At 37.7% G+C, this 12,566-nt stretch overlaps 1 protein-coding gene across 1 annotated transcript in view; it reads left to right on the forward strand.

The window, feature by feature from the left end:
* SORCS3 (sortilin related VPS10 domain containing receptor 3) overlaps positions 1 to 12,566 on the forward strand; it is a 616,732-nt gene that overhangs the window by 459,782 nt on the left and 144,384 nt on the right. Inside the window, exon 7 of the mRNA XM_003825558.7 lies at positions 2,476 to 2,594. Coding sequence (XP_003825606.2) covers positions 2,476 to 2,594 — 119 coding nt within the window. The remainder of the gene's footprint in view (positions 1 to 2,475; positions 2,595 to 12,566) is intronic.

Raw genomic sequence — 12,566 nt, forward strand, 5'->3', positions numbered from 1 at the left:
GATTACAGGCACATGCTACCACACCCAGCTAGTATTTTGCATTTGTGGTAGAGATGGGATTTCACCATGTTAGCCAGGGTGGTCTGATCTCCTGACCTCGTGATCCACCCACCTCGGCCTCCCAATAGCTCTCAATTATAAAAATAAGGAAATTTAACATTTAAAAAATAGAGGCATTTAGCTTTTCTTAGAGACTCAGAATGTCTTCTTTTTGCATATGAATTCTGTGTGGAGGAGCAGTTCCCCCTTAAAATAGGCGAATGTTTGCATCTGAGTGTAGTCTCCGCTGCTCCTCAGAGATCCCTGACACTGAGACCTTGTGCCAGCCACCATTTATCATCTACCCCCGCTAGTTTTACTCTCATACATAATTTGCATGGCCCCTTAAGCGTTTGAGTTTATTAGGATAGTTGTAAAGGCCTGCGCTGTCATACAAAGTTATTCAGGCTATATCCTAAGGCATTCAGCAGTAGTGGTTGTTTTGAGGCTGGGAGGTATTAGCCCAGGCTTAGGCTTTAGAGATGCCTTTGGCTACTTGTTTCAAGTCCATCCAGTTGCCAATTCATCATCCACATGGACCCTAGATGTGAAATGAGTGCAGAAGGAACACAGATGACAAGAAAGTGTCCCAGGCAAAGAGCACAGGTAATGGAGGGAAGAGAAGAAACTCTGGAAACACTTCAGAGGCAGAATTGTCAAGGATTGGGAACCAAATGGGATGCAGAAGAAAGAAAAGTTTAGAGGCTGGAGCTACTGTGCAGATGATGACTGTTGATGGGGCAAATGGAATCAATACTAGACCTAGTCAGATTATAGTTACCAAAGCAAACAGACATTGCTCAAATTTGAACATTCAAGAAGTAGTTATATACAGCATGTAATGAATACATTTCCCATTAAAATATTTCTTTCTTAAAGTAGCATCATGTTTCTAAATTAATATGTGTAGTAACTAGCTACATATATGAGTAAACCCCTTCCTAGACAGAAGGTTCTTTTAGAAAGGAAAATCTCTAATTGACTGCCTTATTCCTAGTACCCAAACAATACCCAATATGTAGTGTGTGCATGAGAAATATTTGCTGAATCCATCCATAATTACTTAAACAGAGATCATTTAAAGTACCCATAGTTTAATCTCAGTTGTTACACATTTTTTTTCTGTAAGTCTTTTGCTTTTATTTATCTGCTGCCTACCACTTCCTTCTCTGTAGCCCCTGACACCTCTGCACACATATGTGCACATACAAGGAAACAATTGCATTAGATAGGCATATGTCATAATTCATGTGGTTTTAGATAATAAGATTTCTCTACTTTTAATCTTAAAGTGATTTCTACTTTCCATTTGGATCATTTATTTTTAAATTTCATTAAATGAATAACCTTTTTTAAAGCAAATTTTTTTGGTGGATTCTTCACAGAGACTCACCTGTAGTTTTTCCTTAATTAAAGAGCAAAAAAACCGAATGGATTCCCTTTCCTTGGATAACCTTCTAGTCATAATCAGAAAGCCTTTTGGAGCCAAAGATTTCCCATTCAGCTACAGCTGGTACCATGCATTTTTTGGGTTGCTTGAGGCGAGGGAGGAGGGTTCAGCTGTTGAGATCTCTAGAAGATTTTTACAAGTAATTATGTAAGTTTTGTACATGTTATGTAAGAAGTGAATGCATTCTTGTTGTAAAAATAATAAAAATGTATCTAATGTAAAAAGCAGAGGTCTCACTTGAATTCTGTCTACTTCCTTGAGTCCATTTCTTTGCCTAAAAGTAATCATAGCTAATTTTCATATGTATCCTTTAAACATTGTTCTGTGCAGTATGGCACAAGCCTAATTGGATCATACTACACATGATGCTAACTAATTTTTGAAAGATTGCAGAACAGTGCGTTTTGGAGAAATTACCATGTTGAAGCATATGTATCCACCGAATTCTTCTAATTGCAGCATAGTACTCTGTCATATGCATATATCATAGTTTATTTAGGTGATCATTAATTCATGGGCATTGAGCCTATTTCTAATTTTTCACTACTATGAACAATGCCACTGTGAATATCGTTGCCCTTGCCTCTGTGGAAATATGAGTCCTTCTCTAGAAAACATCTAGAGAATTAGAATTCTCTAATTAGAAAATTAGAGAGAACAGATTCTCCTTGAATTAGAATTACTGATGTAAGATATGTACCTTTAAAATTCTGATACATATTTCAAATTTGTTCTTCCAAAAAGCTATACCAAATTACTCTTTCAGCAATCTGATATGAGATGAACAATTTTTCCACTTCTCTGCCCAAATTAGATATTACGATTTTTTGGGAATTATTATAAATTCTGTGGACAAAAGCATGAAATCTCACTGTTATTTTAAATTACCTTGTTGATTCCCCCATGAAGTAGAGTTTTGTATGCTACCTGGGGCTCCCTCATGATTTTCACTTGTATCTAAGCATCACTCTACCCTCCTATTTCAGATGCTCACTACCTCACCTGCAGGATCCAGGAATGTGCCGAGACAACTAGAAGTGGGCCTTTTGCCCGCTCCATTGACATCAGTTCCCTGGTTGTCCAGGATGAATATATCTTCATTCAGGTGAGTACAGAAAGTGCAGTTGGTGGTAGGAAGATGCATCGTTGAAGTTGGCTGCCTGCTAGGAAAAGGAGGGTGGCTTTCCCAAGGTTGTGAAGATGTGGAGTTGAGACACTGTCCCTCCTTTGCTTCAGGGACCCAGTCCTCTGGGGAGAGCCCAGACTTCTACTGGTTTTAGTGATGCACTGAATCCTTCCATTGGATTGCCATTTTATAGCACAGGAGCTGTCTGAATTGGCTAGTCTTGGGCTGGATTTGAAGTAACTTAGTCAAATTTCTAATGGGATTTGACTTTAAGTAATTTATCAAAGCCACATTCTATTTTCTACCCAAAGTGACTTGTTTAACTTGGCAATGAAAATCCCCTGTAAATTAAGCATCTTTAGGATTCTTTTTCTGGAAATATCTACTACTCGCTAAACTTTCCCCTTCTTTCCAGTGCTGACTACCTTCTCAATGTCCGTGTCCCAAAGCGTTTACTCCCAGAACTGAGTCTTAGGAAAAATTAGATGGGACTCATATTTAGGCAGAGCAGGGAAGCCTTCTTTTACATTTTCGGTCTTGTTATCTCTATTGTGTACTATAAGGAGGTACAAAACAGGACAAAAATAAGGGGAACAAAAGGTAGTGCTCCACCAGATGACTGACAGAGGATGCATGTGATAAATCAAACATGGTATTTGATCGCAACCTTGATTTCCCACACTCTGCCTTTCCATCCTTCTATTCTCAGTTGTTTTGCAAACTATTCCCACAGGAAAGTTGAACTTTGAAAACTCCCTGAGTTGGCTCAGACCTAAGCACCTGAATGACCTTCTCTACCTGACCCCTGGTAGTTCAGTCCAGATCAATCCCATCTCTTCTAGGAGACTTTCTATGAACTTCCAAGCTCAGTGTGACTCTCCATCCTCTGAACCCTTGCAACTTTATGGTCTATACCGTTCCTCTAGCACACAGGCTATCAATGGATTTGTCTTCTCTCCAAATTGCATTTTACACTCTCTGAGAATGGCGATGATATTTTATACACACAGTTGACCCCTCTCCCTTGGCCCTAACAAGATGTCTTTGCATATCAGGGGTGCTCAGTCAATATTTGTTGTATTGAACTGATTGTAGGCATCGCAGTTACTTCTATCTATCCCTTAGTTACATAGATTTTTGAGGTCTAGTAAAATACAGGAAAAGTAGCTAGCCACTCAAAAACCATCTTGGATGAGGGAGTGAAACAGGAAGGTTCTGTGGCTTCAAAAATCCCTGTTTTTTAGCTTGACTGAAATGCAGAATCTCAGAATTGTATTTCTAAGTCTTGGCAGGCCAACGGCACTCTCATTCTCTTATTCATAAGTGTTTGTTTATTGAACACATACATTGCAAAATACATAGCACCAGTCACTACTCTAGAGTTCCTCAAGTTTCTGCCCTTGACCTGCTTCTCTACCCAGTACTCGCTGCCTGAGCAATCCCCTGGTTTTAAGGACTATTTCCAAGGTTTGATGACTTTCAAGTCAGTGAGCTGTGACCTCATGTACTGCAGCCTTCCATACCAAATAACCAACTCAGGATCCCAACATAGACATTCCACAAGTAAAACAGAACCAACAGGTCACCCTTGACCTTGACCCTTACACAGTTTGTGGCACAACCCCCTACCAGGTCAGTCAAAGTCAGTCTGTGTTGCCAAATTAAATGAACCCACAGCCTCTGTTAATATCACTCTTTGTGATTTCTGTAGTGTTTCCTTTTATTCCATTCTCATTGTTATGGTCCCCATTTAAGGCCTTTATCTCTTTCTATTTAGATTTTTTTTTTTTTTTTACAGTGGAAGCACAGGAGTGAGTTATGAATTTACCAGTCGGATTTCCCTTCCCTTAATGCTAAATATGCTAGAATTGTTTCTCGGAAACATGACTTAGAATGTAAAATGTTCAGACTTTTTTCATTTTTCCTTGTGTTCCATAAAGTTTGCTGTAACTCCGCAGACAGATACACAGATTTTTAAAAAAATTATTCTGAAACATTCCTTTTTTATTATACTGGAAGCAGATGGAAGTTTTGTCTTTAATTAGCATCAATTTTTATTTTCCTTGAAAAGATATGCGGTTTCATTATTCAATAAAGTTTTACTCATTGCCAAGTATATGTGAGGTCCCCTGTTCTAGGTGCTAGGAGCTGGGGTTAGGATAGTGAACACAACAAAGTTTCTGCCTTAGTGGTATTTAATTCTAGTGGAAGATAGGAAAAAATATGTGTATGATGTAAACATCCATATATACATAGATGAAAAGTTATAAAGAGTAATGGTTAAGAACATATAATTTAGAGTCCAAAACCTGGCATTTGTTGAAACTGTGGCATTCCACACTTAGCTGTGTGACCTTGAGCTGTGCATCATTTGACTTATCTATAAAAAGAAGATAATTGTAGTACCTACTTCTTGGGTTGCTGGGTGGATTATATTTATTAACACTATCTGTAAAGCAGCAAAACGATGCCCTAGAAACAGTGTTATATGAATATTTGCTTTCTATCTTTCTATTTATCTTTTACTATTATCTATCTACAAAATGTATCAGATAATGACAAGTCCTATGAATAAAAATAAATCAGGGACTGTGAATATTGAAGCTATAAAGGTATTGCTGTTTTATTTAGGGAGACTTAGGAAGGCCTCATTGAGTGGTGAACTAGGAACACGGTGGCAGAAGATAGTGCAGTCAGAGAGGAGCGTGGAGCCAGGTTGTCAGGCCTTGGCTTCCTTGAGCCCACATGAAGATGGGGAGTGGGCAGTTAGAGATTTGAGTCTGGGTTCAGGAGCGGGGGTGCGTCATGGAGCAGTTGCAGCTGAGTGTATCCATTGTAAAGTCTACAGTATATTGGTGGCGTTTTTAGACCACAGAATTGCCAGTCGCAGCTGAGTTGATCTACTGTAAAGTTGCCAGTATATTGATGGCATTTCTTAGACCACTAAGAAATAAGTATTGATAGAAAAGAGAAACCATCCAAAGACTGAGCCTCAGGCTACTCCAATATTCAGAGTTCAATGAGATGAGCAGGAACCTGCAATGAGACCTAGATAGACAATTTAGAGATAAGGCCGGAAAGGTGGAGGTGCTAGATCCCACTGGGCCTTGAAGGCTTTATTTTTACTATCAATGATGTGGGAACCAATGGATTAACAATGCCCCAAGTAATGTGAAAGGCCAATAAACTTGAGAAAAACATTGGATTTCATTAATCATCAACTAAACACAGATTACATGGTATCATTTGCAACTATCAATTAGCTAAGATTGAAATATGGTAAAAGGATGCCAATGAGTTGCAGGTAGACAACTACATATAGTGTAGGTACAAATATAAATCAGTGGATCATCAGCATTTAATCCACCTTTTTCTTCTCACAGGTGAGTTTGGCCATTTGCATTGACAGATATGACATATATGTCTTAGTTCTGACAGTATATGCTTTGTGTTTAATTATGATTACTTTAAAACTCCCATTATATGGTCTGTTTGCTTTCCTGTGTGTCTGATAATTTTGAGTATTTGTATTTTTGTTCTAAGTGCTTAGCTTTATGAATAGAAATTTATATAACATACTGAATCTTCTATTTCTGGACAATATCTATTGATTTCCTATTGGCAGGAATTACAAAATCAGTGTATTTCCTTGAATTTCTAATTTTCTCCCTCTCTTTAATTCTTCCACTACCTAATTTTGAATAATTATTTTCTAATATTTGTCTTACTGCCTTAAAATATAATTCTGTTAGACTTAAATATTTTATGAAGCACTACAGAAGAAAGGTGAAAAAAATAGTATGTGTTTATGACCTCTTGTCAGATTCCTTTTTCCAACCCCAGTTTGTTGACGTCATCATTTTAGAGCATGAACATTCTACTCTGCACTGTAATTCCTGCATTTATTTTGATTTCAGTCTTATAGGTAAATGTATTCAGTTGTCCCCAGAAGTCTTTTTCCTATAGTTTTTCCCATTTATCTCTTGGTTATCTGAAATTTGTCTTCCAAGAAAGGCTAATTCTTGAATGCTGAAAATATGTTTGTCTGTATCTTTTTATATTTTAATATCATTTCTCAGGGTATAAAATGTATGTGTCATCCTCTTTCCATGAGAATTTTTACTCCAATAATTTGTTACTATTCAGACCAGTCTCATATTTTTCGTTAAGGCATCTTGTTGTTGTTTTATTTTGTTTTTTAACTTCAATACTTAAAGCCTTTAAAAAATATTTTGGCCAATATATTGTTATCAAATATATTGATACAATATATTATATCAAAATAAAAAATATTTTGATACCAATTACTTATTAGTTAGCATATGCCTTGTGGTTGGCCATAATGTACTGATTCTTCTGGAATATTAATTTTTTTGTTAAATAGATTGAATTTTTTCTTTATTTTTTAATTTCTCGGGAGTTTCTGTGGCATGTCTTGAAATATATTTTCTATTTCAGTTTTATAGTTTTGGTTCCTTTCTTCCAGGACATCTAGGATGTGTACACTAGACAGGAAAGACAAAAGAGAGCCATAATTTCTCCCATCCCAACCCTTTTTTACTCCCTGAGCAAACTGAGGAAAATGAGATTAAAAACAATCTTACATTATTTTCTAGGCTCTTTTTGCTTTATTGCTTTTTTTTTCTTTTTCCTGTTTTTGTTTAACTTCTTTTCTGAGCTTTGCCAGTTTATATTGTGTCTCTTTCTCTCGTCTCAACATACCTTCCCTGAGCTCTTGTATTTCTGCTTCAAACCCTTCTCTTATAGAGGTAAGCTCTTCATCATACAGGTTATTTTAAATTATAGCAGTGTGTTTGCAATTTTTATTTGCTCTATGGAAGCATATTTTATTCCATATCTGTTATTTGTTTTTCCTGTCCCTTTCTGTCTTTTATTTTCCTATATTATTTTATCATTATTATGCTATTTTCTTTTATCTTTATATGTTTAACTATTGCTTGTTTTTTAATGCTGTGAGTTCTTCCCAGAAAAAGTATTTGAGGAGGTTCATTTTAGCAACAGATTAGGGCTCTGTTTCAGCTTAACAAGAATCCTTCTTGGTTCTCACTGAGGTTCCGTGTGACTCAAGATTGTTTTCTCTGTGAGTGGGTCCTTCTGATAAGACAGAACCACCTGGAACACAATATATATGACTCCTTTCCCACGTATATTGTGTTTCAGAGTTGGATTTTCATTACGGATAGAGTTTGCATTTCCCTTTCTTATTTTTCTTATTGCTTTAGGGTGATTTATAATAGGAAAAGGGAGAAGCATCATTATGATTTGGCTATTTAAAACCAGTTATAAATCCTTATTATATATTTTCTGAAATGTTACAAGAGCTTACTAATTGATTTTCTTCTCCCAGATCAACACCAGCCTTCCCCACCAGCCAGTCACAGGGCTAAATCAATATTTCTACATTCAGTGGCAGCTCATCACCTATAGGGTAAAATCCAATTTCCTTACCATTGTCTACAAAGACCTCTGTGACCTGGATCCCACCTACTCCATCAGTCACATATGAGTTCCTTACCCACCACTGCTCTTCACATTCCTTCCTTGTTTCATTGTAACCTTCAATAAACATAAACCTCTTTAGTCTCCATGCACAAACTGTGCCATTTCTTACTGTATATGCCTTTCTTATATATTTTTTTCCTGCCTGGGATGTCCCTTTACCAGACAAATTTATTATTTAAATTTAGGACAGACAGCACCTCCTGTAGGAAGTCTTCCCTGACATCCTCAATCGGGATTGGACTAAGCTCCAATGCAGTTCTTACCCATTTGCATTATGTTTCCCCAGCCAGGTCTCTGAAAGGAATAGGACTGTGTGTTATTCGTCATTGCTTCTCTTGCTTCTCCTGCTCTTAGCATAATTACTGGTACTCAATAAATGTTTGCTGAACTGAACTGAACTGAGAAGATAAGACACCATCCTATTCTCAGAAAGTGTAGTTAGTTATCTTTTTCAAGCAAGGGAATCTTGCTTCTGCAGCTAACAATACAGGACAACTTAGCCTAATTGACAATTGCTCAATGCGTAAGAAATGACCATGCAATGTACAATGTCTCTGCGTTTTTATAAAACTGCTGTCCAGGAATTACCCAATATATTATTCATTGTCCTTTTTATATTCATTCATTTAAATGTATTAAAATACATTCAGCCCAGTGGGAAATGCACATAACTAAACAAATATAATGTAATATGATGAGAGCTGTATTAGTGCAAAGCACATGTTGCTCTTGGAGAAAGAGCCTTTCACCTGACCCTAGAAGAGGGTCAGTACAAGCTTTCTCAAAAGAAGGCTATGAGTACGAGTTAAGTAGGTGAAGGAGAAAGAGCATTCTGCCCAGAGGAGAAGGCCTGGGTAAAGTTAAGGAAATAAGAGAACACAATGTACCAGGACCTCTTATATAAGGGGCAGTTGTAATTGTGGGAGGGAGTGGAGTGGTAGAAAAAGAAGTTGGAAACTTGAACTGAACATTTTCTGTTTTCTTTAATTAAATCTAGATAATGTTGTGTTCCCGTCTTTATAGTTGCTAGAAAGCACAGAACTAATTTTTGTGTGAATTTTAGCAGCTTCCCCACATAAAGCTTATGGTATTGTTATTTTTCATATCACTTTATGCTTTGCCATTGGCCATTTTTTATTCCTTGGCTGCTTTCTTATATTCTTTTTGTTTGTTTGTTTGTTTTATTTTGTGTGTGTATTGCTTTTAAAAAATTATTAGAAACCATCTCAAATGATTTTCTGAAACCAGTATCATTTAAAAATCTTTTTTGGGGTGGGGGGTATAAATTTTGAAAATTGAAATGAGGATTAGGACGGGCTTTATGGAGAAGGTAAGATTTGTATCGATAGTAATCAATATCTGCCTGTGGCCTAGAAAAGGGCGAGCTTTTTCATTCTGTTCATTGAAATAAGGTTGCCTCTGCAGGTTTTGTCAAAGCAGAAAACCCACAGACCAACAGAGTAGCTTTTCCTACTCTATTGGAGAAGCTACACAGATGCTATATGAGCACAGTATCAGGGCATCAGAGGAGGTGGTGTTCTACCTATTCCTGCCTACCAGTCTGTCAAAGAATGGCCTTGGTACAAGAAGTCATAGAGCAGTGAGGCTTGAGTCCCTTCAAGGTGGCATTCCCAGGGAGTAGCGCCAAGGCAGAACTGGACATTGAGGATTGTGCATTCCACTGACAGATGCTTACTGGTTTGGCTTTTAAAGGGGATCCGTGTAGAGGCAGATTATTTTTTATTCCTACTATTTAAGCAGTTAAATAACAACAAGATGAGGACGAGAGACTTTGGTGGGTTTGGTTTTTCATGACTATAGAGATTTGTCTACTTAAATTTCGAACTTTTAAAAGTATTGATGTCTTATATTTGGTTTTAGTGCTAACAGAGACATATAACTGAGAAAGAAGAAACAACCTCACAAACAAAGGAGACCAGCCTTTCCCTTCGTCCTTTCCCACCCTTATGTGCCAAATGGAGGACGCCTGGAAAGCCTGGGCTTTGGGCTTCCCAGCACCTCCTCAAACGGAGCAACTCTGCTTTTGTTTGCTCTGTATATTAGGTTTCCTAATACTCCTTCATTTGAAAAAAGGATCCTGCTGCTAAAAAATGTTTGAAAATCACTGACTTTTTGCAGCCCTGTTGGCTGCATTGGTCAAAGGTGAGGCTTTTCCATGTGTGGACAGCTGAACCGTGTGGAATGCAGTTGAGATCCAGGCTCAAATCTTTTCTCTGCATATTAGTAAATGTGATGCACATATTTAATGTGCAATTTTTTACACATGAGTGAGAGATTATATACAAATGTACAGTATATGCATTTGAGAGTACAGTTTAAATAATGAAAAACCTTGGTAACCTCTTTATAATGATATTCATTCATTAAATTAAACCTCTTCCCATGACATTAAAAATTTTATCCTCTCCTGGTTGCCCCTATAAAGGAATGTGCCTCATGCCCAATCATAATTTTATTTCTCTTGACATATTGTTTTTAATTCTGTGTCTTATGTGCAGTAGAAGGGTCCATAAACCACCCACACAGCTCCTACTATTTAGAGAGACCTGGAAGGTCTCTACTTCACCTTTTATTTTCCTATTGACTAGGAGGTAAAGGTAGCCATCCTGATGGTTTTGCTTGGGGGAACCCAGTGTTTGATCTCCTGCTGTTGGACAAGCTGAGCTGGAGATATACAGAAAGCTGTGAAATTTGTTAATCTGTCAGTTCCTTTTCTGTGTAGGGGACCTGGGGTTTTGTAGCAAAATCAAAAGAAGCTGATCCTTCCCAGAAGAGCCCTTGTTTTAATAGGGAAGAGTCTGCCTGAAATGCCTCCGTTCCACTTGGATAAAAGAGAAATCGGCTTTCCTCTGTAGGGGCAGGGGAAAGTGTTCTGAGCCAAGCTGGTTGAAAATCCTGTCTTTTCTCCTTATGGAGTAGCGTTTCTAGTGATTATCCTGGAGAATCTGTATTTTAGCAGCAGTTGCAATAAAATTCCTTTAGTAATAAGATTCATACCCTGGCTACCCTTGCTACTAGGGAATGTGATGAAGAAACAAGAACAGTCCCTTAGTAACCTGTCACCAGCAATGTGTATATTATGTCTGCAGTGGATTGTGTGAAACCCTGCCCTATACTCTGTTCATGGCACAGAGGGTGGCCTTCAATGTGGTAAGAGTTCATTTCATTAAAGAGGTATAATACTGACAAGTCTTCAAAAATTTAAAACAAAAGAGGAAAAAAAAGTCCATAATTAAGATACAAATAAAGTACTCTAGAGGTAGGAAGAAAGCAGAAAATTTGAAAGAGGGACGGTCATCTTGCCTCTGCCAGGTCTTTCTCCACATCCCTAATGTCTTTGTTGCCTTAGCACAGAATGAAACTTTTCCCTCGCTGTTTTAAGTGAGCCTGTAGTACCCTGTGAGATGAGGTGCTGCAACTTGAACATTCTGGAAAAGGGCATGGTTTTTAGGAACTGAGCACAGGGAAAGGGTAGGAACCCTAAAGATACAGTTGGCCACTTGAGCCTGGGAGGGTTTGTGCTGATTCAGGCCAGGAGAAGAGAGTGGCTTCCTGAACCTGTGGCACCCACAACCACTCATGCAAACCCAGAACAGCTAGCTACTCCCTGAACCTTTGTAAAGATGCCAAGCGGACAGGTAACACTGTGTAGATCCATCTACTACCCAGTGGTATTTTCAACTCTCAGTAATATTCTATAGACGTGGCGAAGAAAAAAGAAACCTTATGTAACAAAGAATTCTGAGGTGGAGCAATAACATGTATCAGACTGTTTCTAGGATGATACCAGTACTACAATGAAGTCAATTGGTAGCTTGGATACATGTTGCTGTTAGTTTTAAGAGTTCTATGTATAAACATAGAAAAACAGTACTGTTATAAAGTGTTGGGAGATGTTCCAGAAGTACTAGCAATTAACAAGTATTGGTAGCCAATTAACAGATACTTGTTGAGCCCTAGAAGTATGCCAGGTGCAATGGAGCATTGCCCTGGTCTCCATCAGTTTATGATTCAAATAGCTAGTGGTCTGATGTGGAGAAAACAGCCCTGACTTTAAAGACCTGGGTTGTAATCAGGAATCTGCCACCTACCAGCCAGGAAATACGACACAAGTCACTTAAACTCTCAGAGTACTAATTTTCTCATCTCTGTAGAATGGAATCATGCTACTTGCCCTTTCTAAATTGGAAGGTTGTTGTGAGGATCAAGGGAGATAATAATGGCTTTGAAATGCTTTGAACGCTACAAAGCCCTACAAAATGCAAGAACTGAGAGACTAATCCACATGCAAAAATCAGCCTCACTGTTTAGTGTATGCATATCCTCTTTTAAGGATTTTTATAAGCCGATCACATAAAAGATTACTAGATCTTTTCTCCAAATTCGTTTTTAAATTACTCATAGATT

This window comes from Pan paniscus, chromosome 8 (genome assembly GCF_029289425.2).
Source record: "Pan paniscus chromosome 8, NHGRI_mPanPan1-v2.0_pri, whole genome shotgun sequence".
In the NCBI taxonomy this organism is placed as follows: Eukaryota; Metazoa; Chordata; class Mammalia; order Primates; family Hominidae; genus Pan; species Pan paniscus.